The 25502-nt window shown below is 56.6% G+C and overlaps 1 protein-coding gene across 1 annotated transcript in view; it reads right to left on the bottom strand.

Moving 5' to 3' along the window:
* Positions 1 to 25502, bottom strand: part of GOLGA3 (golgin A3) — a 45899-nt gene that overhangs the window by 10852 nt on the left and 9545 nt on the right. The window contains 15 exon segments of the mRNA XM_030336057.2: positions 260 to 457; positions 1048 to 1191; positions 3960 to 4176; positions 4849 to 4943; positions 6009 to 6272; positions 7026 to 7103; positions 8100 to 8468; positions 8730 to 8891; positions 10247 to 10384; positions 13206 to 13408; positions 15288 to 15594; positions 17228 to 17339; positions 17720 to 18042; positions 18044 to 18379; positions 23063 to 23175. Of these exon segments, the coding sequence (XP_030191917.1) occupies positions 260 to 457; positions 1048 to 1191; positions 3960 to 4176; positions 4849 to 4943; positions 6009 to 6272; positions 7026 to 7103; positions 8100 to 8468; positions 8730 to 8891; positions 10247 to 10384; positions 13206 to 13408; positions 15288 to 15594; positions 17228 to 17339; positions 17720 to 18042; positions 18044 to 18379; positions 23063 to 23175 (3059 nt within the window).

Here is a 25502-nt window from a genome sequence, read left to right on the forward strand (position 1 = left end):
AAGCTAACGGACTGGTCACAGCATTCACACCTCAGTCGGTGGGGGGGGGGGGGTGGCGTCAGGAGCCCCCAGCTCTGCCCCACACCCCAGAGCCGCGAGGCGGGTTTCTGACTCCACCAGACCCCCTCGCCCGTTTCCGCATCTCTGCGGTGGGGCAGCGTTCTGCTTCAGGGGCTGGGACGCATGCGTGAGGCCACGCCGGACACAGAGCTCCCTGCCCTGTGGCAAGGCCCTGCCTCCGACAGAGGAGTCTGAGTACCTGGAGGTTCAGCTGGACCAGGTCGGCCTCCCTCTTGGCTAACGCGGTTTCTAAGATGCTGTTGTGTTCCCGCAGGGCCGCGTTGGACTGCCCCAGGCCCGTAAGCTTCCCTCTTTCGTGCTCCAACTCAAGGGCCAACTTCTTATTCAACTCCTCCAGGCGCTTTATCTTCCTCCTGAAGCCTCTGGACTCTTGCAGCTGAAACAGACGGAAGGCGCTGGGAAGTCACCTAATCACACATTCTGGCTGATGAGCTAGGTTCCTGTACACCAGAAACCGAGTGCCCGGCGCTAGACAGGCACCCCCGGCCACAAAGAACCGCGGCCAGCCCAGCTTTCTCCTGGGAGCCCGGGACGCTGTGGAGAGCCCTTGGTGACATCACCAGCTGCCAAGTGCAGCATCAGCCAAAGCCACGCCGTCTCTGGGCCAGAGAGTCACGGGAAGTTCTTTACGAGAATAGATCTTCTCGTTACCTGCAACCTGAGCATTCGAACTGGGGACATTTTAGCCCTCGTGGTCTGACAATCCCTATGCTGGAGGGGTGCCTGAGAGAATGCTGGGCGACCACGCCTGTGGGGAGTCCAAGCAGTAAGGTGTGTGTGTGGGTAGGTGTGTGTGTGTGTGTGTCCGTCCGGGACCCAGACAAACGGGCCGATGGCACACAGAAGCACGGTGTGGATGTGAGCCGCGGGCCGGCTCCTGCCTCTGTAGGCACCTCTCTGCCTGCAGCAGAGCTGCATGGGGGCAGCAGGGCCTGCCCGGCTGTGTGAGGATGAAACCTGGCCTACCTCATCCTCCAGCTCCAGCACCTTCTCCCGGTACTCCTCCAACTCCTGGCTGGTCAGTGAGATGATCTCCTGGAGCTCCTTCTCCAGCATCGTCTTGCTGTGGCCGACGGCCTGCAGCTCTGCCTCCAGAGCCTGGATTCTCTCCTAACAGCCAGGACAGGAAGGTGGATTTGCTCACGGGTTTCAACATGGCGTGTGACAGGCGCCCCCCCTCGCTCCCCGCAGGAGAGGGACCTACGACCTGTGGCAGGGAAGCTGCACCAGGCAGAACGGAACTACGACCCGGTGCACTGCACACACTCGCCCTCGTCTCCACACATGATGTGTGTTTCTTAGCCGTTATACTGAAGGACGGTCTACTGTCCATCTCGCTCCGGCCTCACTATGCCGATAATCCACGGTGAGTAACCTGCCGAAGGTCCCGTCTGACAAGTATAAACACAGACGCTGCGCGTGGGGGACGGCAGGCTCCGTGTGGCACTTTACGGCCTGCCCCCGACACGTGTAAGTCCCAAAATTAAAAATCAGGCAGCGAAAGGTTTTCAACTTAAAGGAAAGTTGCAACTTAATACATTTCCCCCTCCCATTTTAGAAAGTAAACAGGTAAAAGCAGCATGTGATATTCTTGGTTTGGTAAGAAAACAGCGTGCTGTGACACAGTGTCTTCCCGCTCAAATTCTTCCGTGGGGAGGAGACCATAACAAACTTCATTTAAGAAGAAACAATCCCGGGGTGCCTGGGTGGCGCAGTCGGTTAAGCGTCCGACTTCAGCCAGGTCACGATCTCGCGGTCCGTGAGTTCGAGCCCCGCGTCGGGCTCTGGGCTGATGGCTCGGAGCCTGGAGCCTGTTTCCGATTCTGTGTCTCCCTCTCTCTCTGCCCCTCCCCCGTTCATGCTCTGTCTCTCTCTGTCCCAAAAATAAATAAACGTTGAAAAAAAAAATTAAAAAAAAAAAAAAAAAGAAGAAGAAACAATCCCTAAACAGATGTTGGATAGGAACAAACAGAGGCACGTCAACTAGTCAGGTAAAACTTCACACTGGCCGAAGCTGGCAGGGTGTGCGACACCCAAGACCGCGTCGGACTCACAGACACGGGGGACGCTCGGGGAACTCTGACAGCCTGCATCACAGGAATAAAAATGCCCCCCAAGGGGCGCCTACGTGGCTCAGTCGGTTAGGCGTCCGACTTCAGCTCAGGTAGTGATCTCACACTCTGTGAGTTCGAGCCCCGCGTCGGGCTCTGTGCTGACAGCTCGGAGCCTGGAGCCTGGAGCCTGTTTCGGATTCTGCGTCTCCCTCTCTCTCTGCCCCTCCCCCACTTGTGCTCTGTCTCTCTCTCTTAAAAATAAAATGTAGGGGCGCCTGGGTGGCGCAGTCGGTTGAGCGTCCGACTTCAGCCAGGTCACGATCTCGCGGTCCGTGAGTTCGAGCCCCGCGTCGGGCTCTGGGCTGATGGCTCGGAGCCTGGAGCCTGTTTCCGATTCTGTGTCTCCCTCTCTCTCTGCCCCTCCCCCGTTCATGCTCTGTCTCTCTCTGTCCCAAAAATAAATAAACGTTTAAAATAAATAAATAAATAAATAAAAAATAAATAAAATGTAAAAAAAACCCAACAAATTGGGGCCCCTGGGTGGCTCAGTCGGTTGGGCAGCCGACTTCGGCTCAGGTCATGATCTCGCGGTCCGTGAGTTCGAGCCCCGCATCGGGCTCTGGGCTGACAGCTCAGAGCCTGGAGCCTGTTTCAGATTCTGTGTCTCCCTCTCTCTGACCCTCCCCTGTTCATGCTCTGTCTCTCCCTGTCTCAAAAATAAATACAACGTTAAAAAAAAAAAATTAGAAAAAAAATTAGAAAAAAATGCCCCGCAAGCCCAGAGCCCCTGCCCTGTTGGCCCCATCGTCTGTCCTCCTCCAGGACAACCTCCATCCATTTACCCTAAAAAACCATCCGGAGCAAAAGGCTTTTGCCTTCCTTCCAGCAGGAAGAGCAGGCAGGTGCCCTCCCCAGGGTCCCTCTTGTCCTGTCAGCAGAGCCACTCACAGCCGCCCGCAACCCGGACACCGGGGGCCGCCCCCTCGCTAGCCCCTGGCCTGCGCCGTCGACACACGGGCTCTCCCTCCCAAGGGAGCAACGTGCTTCAGCGGCCCCTCCTTCTGGCTGTTCCGCAACCTTCGTCTGGACCTGTCATCTCTCAGCTACTGCAGGACTCCACGCGGCCTCCCTGTTACAGCCTCGCCTGACCCCAGCTGTCCTCGACCACCGCCCGTCAATGCCCACCACAGAAGAGTGAGATCTCACCCTGCCCGAGTCGCCGGTCAGCCCTCCATCCCATGCCAGTCCCAGCTCAGAGCCAACGCCTGCCCACCTGCACACACCCACACCCCGGCAGCAGGACCCCTGCCCGACCCACTGCACCCCTTAGATGCACAGCACAGATCTTCCTGCACACCCTGCACAGGAACATTCCCCTGCAGAGATGCACCCCCATCTACTCTAATGCCTCCTGTTTATTCAAGACCAGTTCAAATATTACATCCTTCAAGAAGCTTCTCTGGACTCTCCAAATACTCCCCGACCCCCCTACACTGGCACTCAGGCCGCTCACAGCACTTTACCCGCCCAGGAAATCCCTCCACAGACGCTGAAGGGGTGCGGGAAAGGACAGGGGTGGGGAGACCGAGGGCCCGCACGGAGGGAGCAGGCAACGGCGTGCTCCTCGAAGGTCCGCCGGGGGCTGATCTGTGCAGTCACGCTGCTGGCATGCGACACTTCACAGAAATGCCGCCTACACGCTAGCTCCGCCCCGTCTCTCCAGACTCTTTCTCAAGGTGTTCCAAGCAAACGTTTGTTAAGACATCAAGTCCCCAGAACCGAGTGCACGACCGGCTGACCGGCGGGAGCGGACGGGTTACCCACGTGCAGAGCGAGGTCGCTGCCGCCGCCAGCGCCCTGGGCTCTCAGCTGGCTCAGCTCCGCCTCTGCCGACTCCTTGGCCGCGAGGGCCTCCTGCAGGCGGCGGCTCAGGATGCCCACAGCGCTCTCATAAGCCTTGTGCTTGGTCTTCATCTCCTTCTGGGCGCTGCTCAGGTCTGAGCCCAGCCGCTTCATCCTCTGCTTCTGTTCCGTGATGGCCCTAGGGCGTGACGGGCGCACAGAGAAGGCAGTCTGAACTCACTTCCCACGAGTCCTCCGGAGGACAGGCTCTCGCATCTCCCCCCCCCCCACCCCAGCCCCGCCCCAGCCCCACCCCAGCTGGGGGCTGCACCTGCCAGGCCCGATCCTGTAGCGGGGGGCCTGTGTTGGCCGCCCCCACAGAGACCAGCACAGCGCTCACGTCTGCCCTGCTCCCCTCCTGGAGGGGGTGCTCTTGTGAGGGCAGAGAACGCTTCTGTCCTCCCAAACAAACTCTTCTCAAATAGCAGTAAACATCTTAACCTGCTTACAAGCAACCTCCAAGGGACGAAGGCAGAGCAGGGCAGGACACGGGATATGCCGCAGGGTTACAGGCCCCTGAAGGCTACCCGGCATGCGTATACACGGCAAGAGGGACACACGCAAACACTGGCCCTGCCTGGGGACCCGGCAGGGGGAAAGGCGTTGCCACACGCCACTGGCATGTAATAGACACACAAGGGGAGTGCATGTTAACCGCGAAACTATGCAGCCACGGAACTGTGGTGCGATCTGCTCTCCAGCGGTAACTTTGGAGTCTGACTTCCTTGGCTGCCTGTGGGTAGGCCCCAGCAGCGCTCAAAGCCGCTCACGCCCACCCCTCCCGCCCGCACATGCCTCAAAGTCCACTCACTTGGTGGCTTCTTGCTGGAGCTCCTCAATTTGCTTCTTGAGCACCTCGTTGGCCTCCGTAAGAGCTACCATCTGCTCTTTATCAAACTGCAAAGACTTCAGAAGAAGAGAGGAAAAGACGAAGTGAGGAGACCAAACCTTCCCTGGGCGGCCTGACTCCCGGGACCAGCCTCCTTGAGGGCAAATGGTGCCGTTTCAGGGCCACCCTCAAGGACAAGGGCCCCGAAGAGGACCCTGACAGACAGGTTTGCCCTTCGTATAAACGACTGCTTTAGAAAGGTCCAGGGTGCTGGAGGGAGTGCCTGGGAAGGACCGAAGGCTGGGGTGGAACCCTCTGGGATGCAGCCCTCACCCACAGTCCCCAAGGACCACTGCTGCCTGAGCCCCCCAGGCTCCTCTAGGCCCCCCAGCACCCGCAGGACTGAACTACAGACGGATGATGGCCTCCAGCCTCACGGTGCCTCCCACCTCACTGGCTGCCCTTTCTCATTTCTTTCTGTGCGGTGAGAACCGCCTCCCAGGACAGGCTGGGTCCCCCACAGCCCCGAGCACCTCAAGGAACACATGACCTGGTGCTGCAGGTGTTACCCCCCAGGTCCCCGGCTCCTGGTGGCTCCTCTCGTGCCCCCTTCTCCCATCTGCACCTCCCAGGCCCAGCCTGCAGCCTCACCCAGTCTGCCCACCTGGGTCCCACCTGGCCGTCCAGTGGGACCTGGGAGACATCCCACGGGACGGAGCCCTTGGTCTCCCCCAGCTGTTCTGTCACCCTCTCATCTCAGGAAACACTCATCTGCAGGACAGGAGTCTGGACCGGGGTCCCTTTGCCTCCACACTCACCTCCCGCGGACCACAGGGCCCCTCACATGTCACCAGCCCCCTCCCCCGAAAGCCTAGAGCTCACAGAGCTGCTGTGGCGTCACCAGCCAGCCCAGCGCCTCCTCCCACGTCGTGTCCCCCACACAGGGCTCCCGGCGTCCTGCCCGCCTCAGACTCTCCCTCGGCTCTCCCAATGCCAGTTCCCAGAGGCCGGGCCTCGCCCGTCCCTTCTTCTGTCCATCTATCCCTCCAGGACAGGGGCTCCAGGCGGGACTGGTTCCAGGCTGTCCTGCCCTCTACCCGGACACGACACACCCCTGGGCACATCTGGCTGAATTTCCGGACCTGCAAGTGCGTCTCCATCTCGTCGCGCTCCCTCTGCACCGCCTGCAGATGCCCCTCGAGGTCGGCCATCTGCTGACGGACGTGGGACACTTCCTTCTGCAGGCGCACATGCTCCACATCCACGGACTTCTTCTCCCCTTGAACTTTAATTAACTCTTGCCTCAGCTCCTTCAGCTCTGAGTCCAGCCTCTTCTTCGTGGCCTTGAGCTCACCAATGAGCTGGTCCTTGGAGGTGGCATCCCGCCGGTAGGCCTCCACCATCACCTGCCCGAGGAGACAGAAGCTGCAGCCGGGACAAGGCAGGCTCTTGGGGCTCACGCGGCTTCAACCAAAGTGCTCACCACTCGTCCACAGCATAACGCCTCTTGGACCACGGAGAACACATCCCACCAAGTCCAGGACACCATCAACTGAGGCACAGCATCGTGTCACGCGCCTAAACACATCTGGGTGATGTGAACAGCAGGTGTCGCCTGGCGGCTTCACCTTCCTCGGGCCCCAGGCTCCTGACGGGCCCTCCCCCCACCTGCATCTCGGCACAACATCCAGCACCACTTTTAACTGTCCCTGAGGTCGCCCTTCCCCAAACCCTTGGTGTCAGCCACACTTCACACTCATCCTCCGACAGCCTCCATCAGCTTTGTGGACACAGAACGTGCGTCCCCACCCTCTGCGCCAACCAGGGCTCCCTTCGGCGCCACATCAGGGCGGAACTTTCTCACAGACACGTTAACAGAAGAGTCTGTCTGTGCTGCAGCAAAGCACACGCCCTCTGACGTGACGGCAGAGTGGGATCGTGTCACAGATGCCGACCCCACTCTGAAGCCACATCCCGACCTGAGACATTAAAATACAAGAGGTGAGGCTGTCGCTTGGAATCAGCGTCTTTAAACAGCATGGCAGGGGCCTAGGTGTCGCCTTCTTCTTGACCGGTCTTGTTCTACACAAGTGATTGAACCACCCGGGACCTTTCTCCACACTTACTGCACACGAAGAAAACCGACAACACGTTTTTACCTTTTGTTGAAGAAACTGCTCCTTGACTTTCTGCGTCTGCTTTCTCAGAGTGGCAGCTTCCTGCTGCAGGTGCCCCACCTACAAAGGACACGCGTGCCCGCACGTTACGCTGTGGGAGCTCCGTCCCCCGCGCTGGCTCCGTCCCCCACGCTGGCTTGACTCTGGGTCCGTGTGTCAGGAGACCCACCTCCAAGGCTGGAGAGACAGCCTCCCGGGGGACGGGGAGGCCAGCCACCAACCCACCTCCCACCTCCCTGTTTTCAGGACAGTGTCTCTGTCCACAGGGTTGCCACCAGAGACCCCACAACAATACAGGCAAAGCTCAAATGGGACGCGGAGTGCCTCCGGGGTCCGCTGGCATCCCTCTTACCGAGCCAACAGTAAAACCACATTCAGACCCACCCAGAAGGTCCCTGACAAGTGAGCGGCCCAGGGTAGTGTTCGCAGGGGAAACACGGGCTCCTTTCACTCTACTTCCCAGAGGAAAACCTCCACTAGTTTCCTCGCGCCGGATGCTCGGGGGTGGTGGTCTGAAGGCAAACCGTTCCCGGACACTAACTATTGCTTTACACCCCACAGTCCTCCTGTTCCGCGTGCGAACGTCTGCCTGGGTCGGGTCACGTCACAACGTCACGCTGTCAGCACAATGGCCCCCAAAGCGGCGAGCCGGCTCGTGTCCACACACGCCCCTCTGTCTCCCGCCCTCACCCACTGACACACGACCGTCCCACCACGTGTCCAGCAGGCCCCACCGCAGGCATACAGCAGGGAAGATCCAAACGTTCTACATAACTTTTCCCGCGTCTGAGCTCGACGTCACCTGCAAACAGACGCTGGGGTTTCTTGGGAGCTTACTGTCCACACCCCACACGTGACTCGCTTTCCCAGCCCCGGGCATCTACGTTGCCCGTAGTCAACGGGATGGGAAGCACGTGACCTGCAGGCGTGGGTCCCTCCCCGGCAAGCGCTCTTCCGCGTTTCCACAACCAGGCGATCAAAGACGGGACGGGACAACTGCCCTGGTTCTCACACGTGTGGCCTCCGCTCCTAACGAAACGACAGCGAGCGCAGTACCTGGCTGGACTTGACGGCCAACTCCTGTCTCAGCTGCTCCAGAACCTGCGACGTCTCCTCGGCGCCCTCTGCCAGCCGCTGCGCTCCCCCGTCCAGCCCCTCCCCGCCGCTCCGGGCCGCCTGCAGGGCCACCTCCAAGACAATCTTCTCGTTCTGCAGGGAGCGGATCGCGTCGTCCCTGGAGGCGGCCTCCTCCTGCAGCTCCTCCAGCCGGGCCTGCAGCTCGTCGTAGCGCACCTGCACGTCACCCAGGGCGCGCTCCCGGGCCTGCAGCGCCTCCTGCGCACGGGTGAGCTGCTTCAGCAGGTCGAGGTGCTCCTGCTGCAGGGCCTCAAGCTGCTGGTCTCGCTGCTGCAGCGCCAGCTTCGCCTGGAAGACAGGAACCAGGGTCAGCGTCCCGCCCCGGAATGAGAACGCCACCCGGCCCCCTCCCCCCGCCGCCCGGCGCACGGACACAAAGTGCTGGTACGTGCGGGGGACACCCGGCCGGCACGGCGACGGCGGCCGCTCTGATGTGACATCACAACGAGTCCAAAGGACACACCGCACAGACAGGCACCCCGAGGACAGCCGCATGAGGACGGCCGTGTGTGGCACCGGGGCGTCCCCACGAGGCCACGGAGGGCTTGCCTGCTCCAGCTGCTGCTCGAGGGATGCGGCCGCGGCCGCCACCTTCTGCAGCTGCTCCTTCTCGCCCTCGAACTCCTCCAGCCTCCGCTGCAGATCCTCCTCCACCATCGTCTTGGCCTCTTGAATCTGCGCAAAGGCAGCCTCCTGGTCCAACATGTCGGCCTGAGCACAGGAAACCGTGCTGTTTAAAGAGCAGGAAGACCCCCACCCTGGGGAGAGGCCCTTCTCTGTCACCATCACGTCCCCAACCCGCAGGCAGAGGAGCCCGGGGCCAGAGGGGCCAAAGGCTGGTGACCTCCGGCCGTCCAGTCCACTCTGCTGACCCTTGGGACCGGCTGAGGGAGAAGCCAGCAGGCAACCCAGGTTCAAGAAATGGGACGAACCGGGGTGCCCGGCTGACGCTTGACCCCAGGGCTGTGTGTTTGAGCCCTGGGTTGGGTGTTGAGATGACTTAGAGCTTTAAAAAAAAAAAAAAAGAGAAAAAGAAATGGGATAAAGTGCTGAACGACACCCCCATGGCTGCCTCTGCCGTGAAGACAGGCTGCAAGGTGTCCCTGCTTTGGGGATGTGCCACTGGGAGCACTGTCACTGAGCTGGTAAAACCAGACCGAGGCTGGGGGACAAGTACGGATGGAGTTCTTTACAATTTGCTTACGCAGATAAGATCCAACACCTACGTGTGTTTCCCGAGGAAAAATGTCAGCTTCTAACTTAAATGTTTCCAGGTCTTTGGCACCAGGCCCCTGCCATGACGCGATTCTCTTCTGTCACCCGCCTCACCCATGAGGACACGGGGGCACGCGCGGAGAAGCAGGAGAGGGGCGAGCGCCAGTCACGGGACGCTGACTTTCCATATCCTCAGCACAGAAGCGCCAGGCCACACGCTGCCCAGACCTTGTGCACCTTCCTTCCTTCTTCCCAACAAGCCTACTGAGCAGGTGTCACCGTCCTCATCTCATAAATCAAGGGAACAAGGCTCAGAGAGGGTAAGAAATGGTACAGGGTCTCACAGCTAAGGAGAACAGGTCAGAGCTACTGCCCCCACTGCCCTGGAAACAATCTGCAGGTGCAACTGGCCACATCCTAAGTCGCTCGTGTGCTTGCTGGGGGGCCAACAGAAACACAAGCTGAGTGCTCAGAGACAGGAAATGCTTACCACCGCGAGGCTGTCAGAGACACGGCATCTCAGAGACACACACACTACCCTCCTCCTGCCCACCTGCTAGCCAGCACCTTTCCAACCGCGGGGCCGAGTGCAGGGCTCCAGGCCCACACAGTTAGTGGAAGATAAGTCACCGCCGGCAACTCAGATCAGACAGACGGATGAGTTTCCAGTGACGTGAGGAACAGAACTGCCAAACCCTGAACCACTGTCACTTGTCCAAAAGGTTAGTTTAATAGACATCTGAATGGATAGAGTATTAGTGTTTACGCACACACACATCTGTTAAGTTTTCTCAACCTTGACGAGTGCCGCAGCGTGAAAAGAGCAAGCCCCAGAGCTGCCTGGCCCTCACCTCGATGCCCTGGAGCTGGATGGCAATGCGCTCCTTCTCCTTGATGGATCTGTGCTGGGTTTCCGTCAGCTGGTGGGACAGGGACACGTTCTCAAGTTTCAGGTGCTCCAGGAGGCCTGCCTGGGTCATCTGTCCAACCTTCAGAGAAAAATTCCACAAGGTAGAAAGTGGCTAGATTCCAGACACAAGCACAGCCCGGCCCACCCCAGAGGCCATGAAAGTGAGGGTCCCATCCAGTGACAACCGCAGGGGAAACTGTTCCCCAGGACCCTGCTACACAGGGCTCACTGCCCACCCGCCTGTCACCCATCCTGACACTGGGGCTGTCTGTGTGTGCCGAAGAGGGGCAGGCTGGCAGCCCGGAGGCCAGTGGTCAATACCCCCTAGGCTACATACGCACTTTGTAGCAAAACCTACACAAAAGTTCCTGCTGAAGGTATTATCTGAGGACCCTCAAGGTGAGGGCTCTCACCTGGATGGCAGGGACAGCAGCGGCTGGAATTTGCCCCAAAAATGACCTGTCCAACTATGACCGGCCACATCTCACGCCTTGACCTCTCAGTGCCTAACTGTCCGAGATACTCGCCAGGCTGACCCTGGCCATTCCCAGGAAGCAATCCAGCCTGGGGTCAGACACTGGCTGTCACAGACTATTAGACCTCCTTTGACCCACCACCTCATACAGAGAAGGTGCCCAGCTTTACAGCACAGCGTGCCAGCCCCAAGAGGGGGCTCGGTAAAGAGAAGCCAGGGGACACGGCTCTGTGACTGGACCTTCGAGCACGTTACTTCCAGATACAAGGTGAACACTCGTCGACACTGTGAGATGCCACATGTGACAAGTTGTGAATTCTGGGGTCTCAATGAAAGCTACTCAGAACAGGAGAAGGTACCATTTGCTGGGACTGTGTTTTGTTTTGTTTTGTAAGTTTCCTTATTTCAAGGCATCCCTACACCACACGTGGGGCTCAACACATAACTCCAAAATCAACAGTCGCGTGCTCTTCCAGCCGAGCTGGTCGGGTGCCCCTGCTGGGACTTGTGTTTTAAGGCAATGAAAGAATAAAAGCCACTCTGCTCTGTGCTGCCTCCTGAATGTGCCTGGCAATACTTCTGTGTTACCAGGGAAAGAGGGAGAAAACGTCCTCACCTAATCAGGAAGGCGGATCCCGGAATCTGGAGGTGCCTGAGAAAGTCAGGTACAGCTGACTCTCCTCCCCAGAGCCCCTCCTCCACTCTGCCCTCCAACTTCATTTCTGACTCGGGGCGAGACACACAAATGTAGCTTCCTTAACTGTTTCGTGTCTCATGTAAAGGCACCATCACTGCAAGCTTGCGTTAACGTGCATGGTGATTTATTTCCAAGTATGTTGGAAGTAGAACAAATATGTACCCTGCGGGGTCCTTTAGCTTGAAACATACGTAACAAATTTAAGAACATTTCTATTTCATATATTTGCAGACTGTAGATTTTTTTTAATGTTTATTCATTTTTGAAGGAGAGAGACAGAATGTGGGGGGGGGGCGGGCAGAGAGGGAGACACAGAATCTAAAGCAGGCTCCAGACTCCAAGCTGTCAGCACAAAGCCCAACGTGGGGCTCAAACCCACAAACCACGAGATCATGACCTAAGCCGAAGTCGGACGTTCAAATGACTGAGCCACCCAGGTGGCCCCCCGTAGATTTTTTTAAGTTTATTTACTCATTTTGAGAAGGAGAGAGAGTGTGCAAGTTGGGGAGGGGCAGACAGAAAGAAAGAGAGAGAGAGAGAGAGAGAGAGAGAGAGAGAGAATCCGAAGCAGGCTCTGCATGGTCAGGTCAGCGTGGAGCCTGATGCAGGGCTCAAACTCAAAGACCATGACATCATGACCAGAGCTGAAGTTGTACGCTCAACCACTGAGCCACCCAGGTGCCCCTAGATTTTGTTTTTTATGTTTATTTATTTGTTTTGAGATAGCGAAGCAGGGGAGGGACAGAGAGAGAGGAAGACACAGAATCCAAAGCAGGCTCCAGGCTCCGAGCTGTCAGCACAGAGCCTGACACGGGGCTCAAACTCATGGACCGTGAGATCATGACCTGAGCCAAAGTCGGACGCTCAACCAACTGAACCACCCAGCGCCCCTAGATTTTATTTTTTAAAAGAGCATTTAGTGGAGTCAGTATTTTATATCTTCTACCTGAGAATTAAAGTTTTAGTTAGTCTATAATATTTCATCCGAACAAAGAAAACCAAAGGGAGAGAGAGCAAAACCCATGTCTGCATTCAAGAAGAAGACAGAGGCTGACCAAAGCACCACTCAGCACCCTCCTAATCAACCTAATTAGTCCAACGCCCCAAGACTTGGAGCAAAGTGCCTTTCAGCCACTTTCCTGTCATCCTGACCGCCTCTGGAGCACGATGAGCCCAGAGAAAGGGGCCTTGAGGGAAAGTGCAGAGACCAGCATTCCTCTGCAGCCTGGACAGACACCTGCCCTCCCTACCCCCCAGAATCCGAGGCTGACACGCCTGCACCCCAACAAAATGGAGGGCAGTGGGAGAGCTCACGCTGCGAAGACCTGGTGGTCAAGGAGCTGGAGCAGAGACCAGCTCCAACCAGGAAGGGGATGCACACTGTGCCCCTTGTGTGTCAGAAACCACGTCCCAGGAGGGCAGCGACCAGGGCCCAGAGCTGGTGCCAGAGTCCCCAGACCCGGGCAGACATGGGTCTGAGAGCTGGGTTCAAACCACGACAGGCGCCCCCCAGGGGGGGGCTCATCACAGAACGAAAAACGATGCAGCAGAAGCTGTAAGACCCCTCGTGTCAGAAGGTCATGGACAGCGGCCGCTCCGCAGGCTGGAGAAGAAGCTAAATGAGCGGCGAGCAGACTTTCCCTAAAGGCAACCGTGAGACCTGAAAACAGAAGGACTTAATTTAGGGAAAAGGCCAGGGTCCCACACGAGACACGTCCGGGGCCGTACCTGGATGTGGGCCATCTCGCCCTGCAGTCGGACCCGGGCCTCCTGCGCCAGGGCGAGCTGCTGCTGGTACCACTGCCGCACGTGCTGCAGAGACGCGATCTCGGCCTGGGACGCCTTCAACTTGCTGCTCAGTGTGGTCCGCTCCAGCTGCACCTGCTGTAGCTGGCTCTGCAGGCCCGTCATCTGCTGTCGCAGGTCGTGCACTGAAGGCAAGCACAGCAGCTCAGGGCACCCACTCCTCAGGAGCCCGCAGCTCCGCACCGACGCCCCACGCAGACGCGGTGTCTCCACGCGGACGCCCCACACAGACTCAGTGTCTCTGCAGAGGTCACACTGCAGTTGTGGATGCTGAACCGTGGCTCCCAGAGAAATACAGGAGTGAACGGATCAATAGACAACCTTGTCTCGTGAGCTTGTGTACAAAGGCATTTTACTCAATCTGTACTTTTGGCCCATCAATACTGAACTCACAGCCAACAGCACCGTAATTCACGCCCGAAGGAAGCTCACCGAACACACGGAACTTCCTCCGTGAGACACGTCACAGACGTCTCACACTTAAGAGCACAAGATAGTGCTTGGACTTCACTTTAAATACAAAACCTCCCTACAAAGCACAAAGACGCAGAGGCTCTGACACTAGACCGGACAAGGGCACCTGCTCACACAGGAGAGCGGAGCACCGCCTCATCCCCTCAGCGGGAAGCGTGAATGTCAAGCGGCACCAGCCGTGCTCAGCGCTGCACCTGCCTGCGAGGGACTGTCCTGCTTCAGGGTTACCGACAAATCTGAGTGCGCCCGTGAACGCATAACTACAGACCTGTGGGTACCGAGGGCCAAGTGCGTGCCCGCAAAGCCACTGTGGGCGCCCAGGCGGCACCTGGTATCGTGCTAATTGCACCAAAACCTGGTTCACTGACGTGGTCAACTCTTGCCACTGATGAGGGCAGAGTGGGAGGAAAGGGGGCAGGAAGTCACGGATGACCTAAATCACAGTGCAAACCAAAGCGGCCAAATATTAAGAAAAACACCTACCATTCTAAAGGCAGTTCCCAAAAATTAAAAAACAAACAAAAAAACCATCTCAGTTTAAGAGGATCCACGACCTCTTGTCTGAAATTCTTGGGGCCTGATGTGTTTCAGAGTTCAGACTGCCAGCACCTCAGAAAGGCGACCCCAGCGAGAACCACAGGAGACACGCCGTCAGCTCCACGAGGGCGTCCACACCGCACTGCGGCCCTGTGTGAGCGCGGTCAGTGCTGCTGCCCGACGGGCTTTGGTCATCAGGCCTCGCAACCCAGACTTAACAATTACCTTGGTGCTCAGAACTTCCCGGATTTTATAATTTTCTTAAGGGACTGCGTATCGGGAAATGCCCGAAGACCGAAAACAGTCTACGGCGTGTTTCTCCGCCGAGCAGTTTCTTCTTTCTGGTGCCAGAAAAGTCTCTGCCACAGCAGTCTGTCACTCTTTGTTTTCTGTCATCACACCTGAAGCCCCGTCTCACGGCCTTGTGGCCCTCCAGAGCAGCCCCTCAAGCCACCCCTCTGTTCTGCGAGAGGAACCCCGTCTGCCTGGCCCGCACCAGAGGCTGTGAGGTCTGGGCCAACCGTGGCTCTCCGCTGCCCCCTGCCCTGCCCCTCCTCCTCCCGTCAGCCAGCACGGAGGTGCTGCGAGCACGCGGGCGGTGCTGGGCGCCCAGCGGCGCGTGCAGCACACGCCCCAGGACGAGAAGGCAGCGCGAGGACAGGGCTACGACAGGTTCTCTGTGCACAGCCTGCCGCCACGTCCCTCCGACGCCAGCGTCCCACTTGTCTCTCCCTCCAGAGGGGACTCCCACAGGGATCCGCCACCGCCAAAAGCTGCACTTAAAGTAGGAAATACAAAGGTTTACTCGTCAACAGCGTCGTTTTCAATCTTTTAAGCACAACCTGCCATTCTGAGGAAAAAGCGAGCAGCGCCAGCCCCCGCACGACAGGCTTCGAAGGCAGAGCAAGGTGGTAACGTTACTACCAGCTAGCGAGGGTCTGGCGTTCGTTTCCAAGACCTGAGTCCACTCCGCCCCCCAGCTGCCGCGCTCACCTGTGTTGTCCTTGCTGAGGATGCTCCTCTGCATCTCTTCCACCTTGGCCACCAGTCGCCGGTACTGCTCCTCGGCCAGCTGCAGGTCGCTGTTGGACGATGCCAGGCTGGCGTTCTTGGCTTCCAGCATGTTCTGCAGGTCAGTCATTGCTCGCTCCAGGTCCCAGCAAGACTGCTTCAAGGTGTCCACCTCCGAGCTGAGCGAGTCCTGCTTCTGCTGGCTGCTGTGGCTCTGCTCCACCTGCGCCTGCAGCCTCGTGCTCAGGGCGGCCAGCTGCGCCTGGAGCTCCGCCTTCTCTTTAAGTGCCTGGACAGACCCCCAACCGGAAAGCGACCCTCAGACGAGCCACTGCCGCCCGTGCGTTGAGAGCGCCACCGAGAGGAGCCGGGGAGACTCGGAGGGAAGCACTGTGTCTCCTGGGCTCGCAGCTGCTCTCGCACCAACCGCTCTCCCGGGAGGAGGCAGGTCCTCCACGCAGGCCCGGGGGGCAGGAGGGGTGACCGGAGCCGCTCACGCTCTGCGCAGCAGCGCCCGGGCTGTGCGAGCACCCGCTCACCCAGGAGGACGTTGGAAAACACATTTGTTCAAAAAAGAAACGAGTGCAGCACTGCGCACACGCACACCCCCCAAGAAAGAACACCGGGCGTGCCGAGGGAGCCCCACAACAAGTGCCGTCAGATTCAGATCTGGGACCGTGCCTCCCGGGAAAGGCCCCCTGCTACTGCGCACGAGGGGCTCTGAGGGGCTCCAGCCGGAGCCGCTGGGCATGGGGCAGCCCGAGGCCCGGCCCGGCGCTGGGTGGCGGCACCGCAGGGACACGGTCGGTAGGACCAAGGGGGAGTGAGTGGGAGGTGGGGCCTCCGCGAGCAGAGGCCTCCGGGCAGCAGAGAACGTCTGAGAGACGGCGGGAAGGCACGTGCCCTGTCTGCCACCAGCATCTCCCGCCCACCCAAAAATCCATCTGTGAGGCGTGTGGACGGGAATCCCAAAGCGCAAAGACGGGCAGACGGATGCACATCAACACGCGTGAGGGGAAAACCAACATGAGGAAGAAGAACATCAAATTCAGCAAACCGGACGACAAATACCCCAAAAATCCAGTTAGGTGAGCAAACACAACGAGATTTTGCAATAATAACAACTTGGATTTTAACAGGGAGGCCAGAAAGGATCACACCCGCCACAATCCACACAACTCAAGAGCCAGTCAGTATCCTAGGAGGAAAAGAAGGTAAAGTAAAATAAACACAAGCAAAGGTTCCTACATCACTCGTGGGCCGGAGGTGCAAATGAAGCAGAAATGCGCTGGATGAGGTTCTACAGGGACAGTGACAACCATGAGCCACCACAATTCACCTTGAAATCGCAGCAACCACCGCCAGGTTTACGTGCACAGAGGGGTCGGTCTGCGTCCCTGGACCACGCATTCAACAAACCACACCGGGCTCGAGAGGAAGCTATTCCCGCCACGAGCCGCTGCCCCACACCCTGTGCTGGGACGCGCTCCTGAAGGACACCCATGCTGCCGCGACACTGCCTCTGTGCCTGTGTGTCCCCTGCTCCCCACACCAAATGGACACAGCTGAATTCAACTCAACAGATTTACCCCACTTGCCAAGGAAAACTGAAAATTAAGGGGCAGAAATGGTTTTCAGGAGTAGACTGAACAGATACAGCAAAGCTCACAGCAGAAAAGGCAGAACCCGCAGCAGAAAGTGTTAAAGGGGCAAAGATGACACTTTTACCAGTGTCTTTTACGGTGAGACCCGCCGACGGGACCGTCGGGCCCGCATCCCAGAGTCAGGACCGACATACAGGGAGACACCGAGCCACGCAGGCGGACAAAGGGTGAGGACACAGAGGACTGAGCACCCAGCCCGCAGGCCGCGCACACGCGCCCCGAAGCCGTGGCGCCTTCCCGGCCTCCAGCGTCCGTTACCTGACTGGCCTCTAAAGACAACGCCTCCAGCTGACCCTCGAGTCTCATCTTGTCTTTCAGGGCCTGCAGCACTGCGTCGTGGGTCTCCGCAGCGGAGCTTTCCAGGGACACGCTGGGGGACAAAGGCACAGAGCATCAGGCGCCAGCTCTCCTCACGCATCCAGAGTCTCTGGGCTCCCCACACCGCCGCTCCAGTCCCCGCCACGTTACAAATACAGTTAGAAGGTTTCAGTGGACCACTAACGCTCTTACAAACGCTCCCAAGAAACCCTCCGGGGAGCTGGTCAGCCCAGGGGAGTATCCATGCAGCTTTAGACATGAGTCTACGTAAATACTGGAAACAGCATCCCTTAACACTGGACGCGGTTCCTGACCTGCTCCCACGTCTTACAGAACGACAGAGTTGTGTAGACAGAAACGTTACACACTCAGGACGTGACGAGGAGAAACCCAGCACCGCCGGTCGGCTCTGGCGGTGGAGGGAGCACCCACCTGCTGCAGATGCTGTCTGTCCGGCTCCGCGTCTCCCCGTTGACCTCCCGTCCCTGGTCCTGGTGCTCGGCCGCCGCAGCCTGGAGGACATCCGTGATGGAGGGGAACTGGCCCAGGGCAGCGGCGGCGATCTCCTGGCCGTTGACCACATAGGAAGCGTCGCGAGTGCCCACGGGGTCCACCAGAAGCCCGCGCGTCCCACGGGTAGACACGCTGCTGAGGGAGGAACTATCGCTCTCGTTCCCGTCAGCCTCGGACGTGTTGTCGCCCGTCAGGGACACGTTCTCCAGGTGGTCCTCGGCCTCAGGACACGGGCTGACCTCGGGACACTACTGATGTCACGCTGCTCCGGCTCTGCTTCAGGGCGCCCCCAGCAGCGTCTGCGGCCGGAGCGTTCCCACCACAGCTCCCGGCACTGGAGTCTTCAGTTTTGTAATCAGCCAGAGACCGGATTTTGCTTGGTTTGGAACTTCTTTTCCCCTTGGGATGCGCCAGGAGCCCCAGGCTGCCCACCTTCGGCCCTCGGGGGACACTGGTGCGCAGGAAGGAGTACTCCTTTGTCAGAGCCACCGGGCTGGCACGGGGCAGGGCCTCCGGGTTCAGCATGAGCTCCGGGTCGAGCGTGCTGGACAGTCGTGCTCTGGCCGCAGGCTGACTGCACTGGGGAGGAAACCAAAGTACAGAAATCACGTCTACGAGTGACAGCAGCGTTCAAACCTCGCGGCCCGAAAGGCTGCACCGGCCACCCTCCCTGTGCCAGCCCCGGGCACACGCCCCGCATGACCAGGACCGCGCAGCATCCCCACGTATCCGGCAGTCAGGGCCTTACAAAGCTGTCCCGTCAGCCCTGCGCACGCACTCTTCTCGACAGGCTCAACCACGTCCAGATCCAGAGCGGCCCTGCTGGGTCACAGCCACCTGAGATGTACGATCACTCAGGGGCTAAGGAGCCGTGCTCCCAGTTATGCACACCTGCTCGCGCCGGACTGCTTGAGATTCCAAACCATTGCCATTTTAATGTAATTCTTAGATAGTTTATCATGCTGTTGCCGTAAATATTCTCTTTTCCCACTAATTTTATAACTAGCCATATTAGGCTAACTATTGATTTTTTATACTTGTATTTTAAACTGACGATTTTCTGAACCCTCATTATTTTAATAATTTAAAATACATTTTAAGGTTTATTTTATTTTTGAGAGAGAGAGAGAGAGAGGGAGGGAGGGAGGGAGAGGGAGAGGGAGAGGGAGAGAGAGAGAGAGAGAGAGAGAGAGAAAGCACGCACACACAAGCAGGGGAGAGGCAGAGAGAGAGATGGGGGGGACAGAGGATCCGAAGGGGGCTTCACGCTGTCAGCACAGATCCCGACACGGGGCTCGAACTCACCAACTGTGAGATCATGACCTGAGCCGAAGTCAGATGCTCAACCTACTGAGCCACCCAGGTGCCCTTATTTTATAATATTTAATATATTATAATTTTTTCACTTGATTCTCTAGAGTTTTCCAAGGCATTATCAATACCTGCAAATAACATTTCTCCTCTTTTTCAATATTTATATCTCTTATTTCTTTTTCTTACATTATTACATCAGCTAGAACTTCCCTAACGGCTTTAAATGAGACAATGGATGACAGAAGATAGTGTTCCTTGATGCTATTTCAAAATGACTTTCTCTTAGAGACATAGCCAATCCTAGGTTTACTCCACAAAGTCAGTGCTATCCCAACAGGGCAGGGGGTCAAGGAGGAGAAAGGGAACCATCTCAAAATGATCCTGGGATGTGACAAGAAGAATACCAACTAGTGAGCAAAAATAGCTAAAAAAAAGACGGGGTGACTGGTGGCTCAGTCGGTGAAGCATACAACCTCAGCTCAGGTCTTAATCTCACAGCTCACGGGCTCGAGCCCGTGTCGGGCTCTGTGCTGGCAACGTGGAGCCTGCTTGGGATTCTCTCTCACTCCTCTCTCTCTCTACCCCTCCCCCACCCATGCTTTCTCACTCTCTCAAAAATAAATAAACTTTAAAAAAAAAAAAAAAGAAAAATGAACAAAGACTGACACAGACACGCAAACAACTAACACGTAAAAGGTGCTCCCTGACAGGAGGTACTGTTGTTTTCACCTGTCGGAGGACAAAAGCTCAGTGTTTGTTGTTTTAACGTTGCCAAGGATGGCCAACACTCGCAGTCTCATCCCTGCTAACGGGGGTATAAACCAGTCCAGCCTATCCAGAGCACACTGATATCCAACTAACAAATACATAAAGCCTTTTCCCAATAATGTGAAAGTCAACGATTTGCCCACAAGAATATACCAAGATGCAAAATGTTCACTGCGGCATTGTTTGCAATTTCAAAAATGTAGCAACAACCGGAATGCTGACCACGAGCTTGGTTAAGGAAATGCGGGTAGACTACAGCATAGGGTGAGGCGGTCCCCCCTCTGCACTGAGGACACAGGGAGGAAGGCAGCATGGAGAACTTCTCATCATCTACGCCATGTGAGGATGACGTCTGAACTACATTCCTCACATAAACGAAATATTCCTAAAGAAATACCCTTCTGTTTCTCCTTCAGGAGTTTTTGTTCACTTGTTTTGCGTATTTTGACTTTTCACAAACACCTTTTCAGCAGCTACTGAGGTGATCCCAGGCCCCTTCACGTGGACCTACCCCCATAACCCATGATGAGGTCTGGCAGATTCTCCCAGTCTGAACCAACCTCAAAACACCTCTCCTGCAGTCATGGATACGCAGACAGGTGGTGCTGACTGGTCGTGAGCACGTCACACGCCGCACACACGGGCCTCTGCACTCACACGGGCGGCCGCGGACCCCAGTGCGGCCAGACATTCAGCTCCAAGCTTCGGTGACAGCCGTGTGGCGCCAGGCCGTGGGGACTGACTGAGACTCCGGTCCTCACACCGGACCGAGCCTCCCCAGGCTGCATTCTGCCCCAGCTGGCCCTGCCCCAGCATCTTGCAGCCACCCTGCCTTCCTCGCTTCTGAGCAAGCAGGGATCATAACTTGGTCAGACCAACACGTGACAGACACAATGCCTGTTTCCATCACTTTGAGAGCGGGTATGTTACCGAGGGCTAAGAAAGTATCCTTCCGTGTAAAGTTATTACTTATTTAAGTAATCTCTACACCCAACATGGGACTCAAACTCATGACCCTGAGATCAAGAATCACGTGCTCTTCTGACTGAGCCAGCCAGAAGCCCCCAAAAGTATCCTTCCATTTAAACCACCAGTTATGAGGCACCTGGGTGGCTCAGCCGGTTCACCCATCTGATCCTTGGTTTCGGCTCAGGTCATGATCTCACAGTTTGTGGCTCAAACCGCATGTCGGGCTCTGTGCTGACAGCTGAGAGCCTGGAGCCTGCTTGGGAGTCTCTCTCTCCCTCTCTGCCCCTCCCCCTTCACTCGTGTGTGTGTGTGTGTGTGTGTGTGTGTGTGTGTGTGTGTGTGTCTCAAAAAAAAAAAAAAAACAAAAAAACTTTTAAACCACCCGTGTTGGGGCGCCCGGGTGGCTCAGTCGGTTAAGCGTCCGACTTTGGCTCAGGTCACGATCTCATAGTTCGTGAGTTCGAGCCCCATGTCGGGCTCTGTGCTGACCGCTCAGAGCCTGGATCCTGCTTCACATTCTGTGTCTCCCTCTCTCTCTGCCCCTTCCCTGCTCATGCTGTGTCTCTCTCTGTCTCAAAAAATAAAATAAACATTTAAAAAAAAAAAAAAACAAAAAAAAACCCACCCGTGTTATGTGTATATTATGTAATTTTTTAAGTAATTTTAGTGATGCTAAATTTCACATTTAGAATCCTACACTGAACTCCTGACATATTAATCACCTAATGTTGCATGAAACCACACAGGCCTCTAGAAGATAGAGTGTGGACAGGACCTTGAGAAGGGGAGTGTGGATGGGCTCTGGGAGACAGTGTGGATGGGTCCTAGGAGGGAGAGTGTGGATGGTCCCAGGAGGAAGAGTGTGGCTGGGTCCCAGGAGAGAGAGTGCAGACAAGCCCGGGGAGACAGTGTGGAGGGGTCCTGGGAGGGAGAGTGTGGATGGTCCCAGGAGGAAGAGTGTGGCTGGGTCCCAGGAGAGAGAGTGCAGACAAGCCCGGGGAGACAGTGTGGAGGGGTCCTGGGAGGGAGAGTGTAGACGGGCCCTGGCCCACAGATGTTGTCTGGTCTACACCCGGACTCTCCTCTTCACCACTGAGTGACCCCTGACCGGCTCCTTACTATCCAAGCCTCAGGCTCCTCTTCTGTAGGGAACAGTACACACTGCCGGGCATGTAGTGATAGTGATTATTAACCACTCTTACCGCTAACTTGTGGTGGGCCGTGTGGACGGACCTCTGGAAGCCCCTGACCAGGCAAAAGAGTCTGGTGCCGGCTCCTCTAACCCATTCACGTTGGCTCTGGAGCAGTGACACCCACAAGGTCACAGTTCCCTCATGGGAAAACAGCCTGAGGGGGATGTGTCACCACTAAACCATCCACCTAAAGCATTTACAAAAGTTAGTTTCATTTTAATTTTGAATTCCTTTCATTTGAAACTCTCAAGTCCACAGAAAAGTTGGACAAAGTATGAAATGAACATTCAAACCCACCTGCCTGGAGTCACTTGATAGGACTAAAAAGACTGCTTTCATTAGCACACCAACAAGTCTTACGTGTGAATAAACCGACCTTAGTGTACCATACGATGTACTTATCGAATACGCATGACACAGCACGTCTTCTAACACCAAAGGTCAGCAGAAACTACGTCACTCATCAAATACACAGCTGAAACCTAGGACTGGCTGCTCAAGTAGAAAGAATAATTATACTTGAGTACTTGCGGTCTCTGCTTTTCAAATGGCAGATATAGGAAAAAAATATGCTTGTTCCAAGGGAGGAAGGGCCATATGTGGCAGGAGCCACAGTCTCCCCTAAGGGTGGGAACTGCAGACAGAAATGATCTTTCCAGAGAAGCACAGAAGGCCATCCCAGCACAGAGAAATAAATGACAGATCCTAGAAACTACATCTAATTACTGTTTTTCACACATGAAGTTTTCCATGAGCTTGTTCAAGACGGGAAGACTTGGGGCGCCTGGGTGGCTCAGTCAGTTGGGCATCCGACTCTGGATTTAAGCTCAGGTCATGATCCCAGGGTCGTGGGATAGAGCCCCGCGTCGGGCTCTGTGCTGGGCACAGAGCCTGCTTAGGATTCTCTGTCTCCCTCTGCTCCTCCCCCGCTCATGCTCGCTCGCTCTCTCTCTCTCTCTCTCTCTCTCTCACACACACACACACACACACACACACACACACACACAAGGAGACTCACTCTTTCCTGCTGGCGCTTCACCCTGTACTGTTTGAGCTGTTCTTCGAGCCGTCTCCGAGCCTGAAGTCGGACCTGCTCCTCCTTCTCCAGGGGCAGGGAAGCCTCTGTTGAACCTGCCGTGGAGGAATGACCACTTAGTGACTCGTGACGCATGAGGGCACAGAGGACAAACCGGAACAGTGGCTTGGCTGTTCCCATTCAACTACCAATTAAATATGATTTAGCTCCAAACAACACACAGCCGTCCAGTTTGAAAGAGCTATTTCCAGATGGAGACAATTGTGAGCTTCAGACACCGACCACAGACCAGACGTGCCCGGTCAAAGACTCACCGGTCGAGCACAGGGTCTGTGCTCACAGTTCCCTAGAGGCGTCGAGCTTGGGAAAATAAGACACAGGTCACCCGTGGACTTGTAGTAACAAGATAAGTAAATCTGAAGTCGGTGCCAGAGCCTATGTTCTGAGGTTCAGGGACCCTCAGCTCCCACTTGGCTCCAACCACGCTTGTGACTTCACATAGGCGCGCACGGAGAGCAGTGCCGATGGAGCGGGGCCCAGGGACGGGGGACATGAGCCACCCTGGCATGTGGCCACGGTCACCAGACGTGCCTTCTTCACATGGTTACATCTAGGGACACAATCTGACCCACAGATTGCGTCACAGGGACGCATTCGGGACTCACCTGAAAGTGAAGGCCACGCAGGTGTCCCCGCGAGGCCTGGGGCTGGTTACCTCAGTTTCCCGACAGAGGCGGCTCCAGGGCAGGGGCCATGCTCGAGGACAGAAGGGGAAATGACAACTTTTGGGGCCAACAACAGATTTTAAGATATCTCAAAACCCCAATCTTTTATTTTGGGTAATAAAAGGGCTGACTAGCAAGCAAAAGGCACAACGGCCCCAGGGTTCTTTCACACACAGCAGACGTGTAGACGTGTACACAGCACGCTGCCACGCGCACAGGCAGGGTCGGCTGCCGCGCTGATGAGAGCAGGAAAATGTCACGATTTAACCACTTTATAGACCGCATCATCTTCAGATGCGGACCCTGAGGAGATCAGCAGCCGTTGTCTTACATAATCCCTCAGACCTGAGCACAGGCCAAGAACATCGCTAGGAACTCATCGAGTTACCACTAATGTGTGTGCTTATCACCGAAAAGATCTGGTAGTTTTCACAAGGCTCAGGGGTCCATGTGGGAAAACCCTAGGTGTCTATGGCCTCAAGCAGGGAGCCCCCAAGTCAGCAGACTGAGGGTCGGGTACACACTCACCAAGTGAGCACCTGGCATTAGGGCTCACAAATCCCTACGGTCAAGAATGCACACTGTATATGGCATCTCTGGACTTTAGTGCTGACAGTTAAAATTTATTTTATTTTAAGTAAGCTCTATGCCCAACGTGGGGCTGGAACTCACAACCCCAAGATCAAGAGCTGCACACTTTGCAGACCGAGTCAGCCAGGCGCCTGCCCTAAATGTACAGAATTTTTATAAAGACGCCGCAGCCCTAGCAGAATAACGCCTGTGGAGAAAAGGGCAAACAATCCAAAAGAAAAATGGGCCAAACAAATCAGCAGACAATTCAGAGAAACGACCGAATGGCCAGCAGGTGAAGAGTGCCCGAGTGATCAGGGAAGCGTAAGGAGCACAGCGCCTCCGGGCACAGCCGCCCAGCCGGTGGCGAGAGTGACAGTAGGGCCTGTGCGTGCAGGGGGGGGGGCCATGTCATCTCACGGTCGTCAGCGGCCACGGGCCTCCGCATGACGGAGGTAAAGACGCCCCCACCTCTGACCGGGAATTGCACTCCTGGGACAGAGCCTACAGACACTAAAGCGGCGACACCGTGCCCACGGGCGCCAGGGTGCTCTCGCCAGCGCCGGGGGTTCCGGCCGACGAACAGAAGTGGACACCCACCCGGCCACGCACGGGGCCCCGACCAGCCTCAAAAGCAAGAACGTGGAGTTGCATCAGACAACCTGGGGCGACCTCCACATAGCACTACGGAAAACACAGGATGCTTGCTACAATTGACTCCCTTTGTAAAAAAACGATGACCGAAAACACCCGAAACCTGGCTGTTTAGAGGCCCGTCCGTGGAGGGTCATGTGAGAATGTGGCTTACTTGGAGGGGAGGGAACGAGGTACTGAAGGGCAAGGAGAGGAAAAACAGCGTGTGTGGTACGATCCCTTTATGTAAAATTATGTATGTCCGTGGAGGAAAAACGCGTTGGAAAGAGGCCTGGACGTTTCTAGGGTTCACAGTCTGCCAGTTTGTGACCCGTTTGCCCCTGGGTCCCCAGGGGTAAGTGCTCATTAAAATGATTCCTAGAAGAAAGATTTTGAAGTTTAATTCCCCACTGACTGCCTGCTCACCGTCCAGCGCAAGACACGCCGCGCACAGTCCCTCGAGCCCAGACCCCGAGCCGCACCCTCAGCGTGAC

This window comes from Lynx canadensis, chromosome D3 (genome assembly GCF_007474595.2).
Source record: "Lynx canadensis isolate LIC74 chromosome D3, mLynCan4.pri.v2, whole genome shotgun sequence".
NCBI lineage: Eukaryota > Metazoa > Chordata > Mammalia > Carnivora > Felidae > Lynx > Lynx canadensis.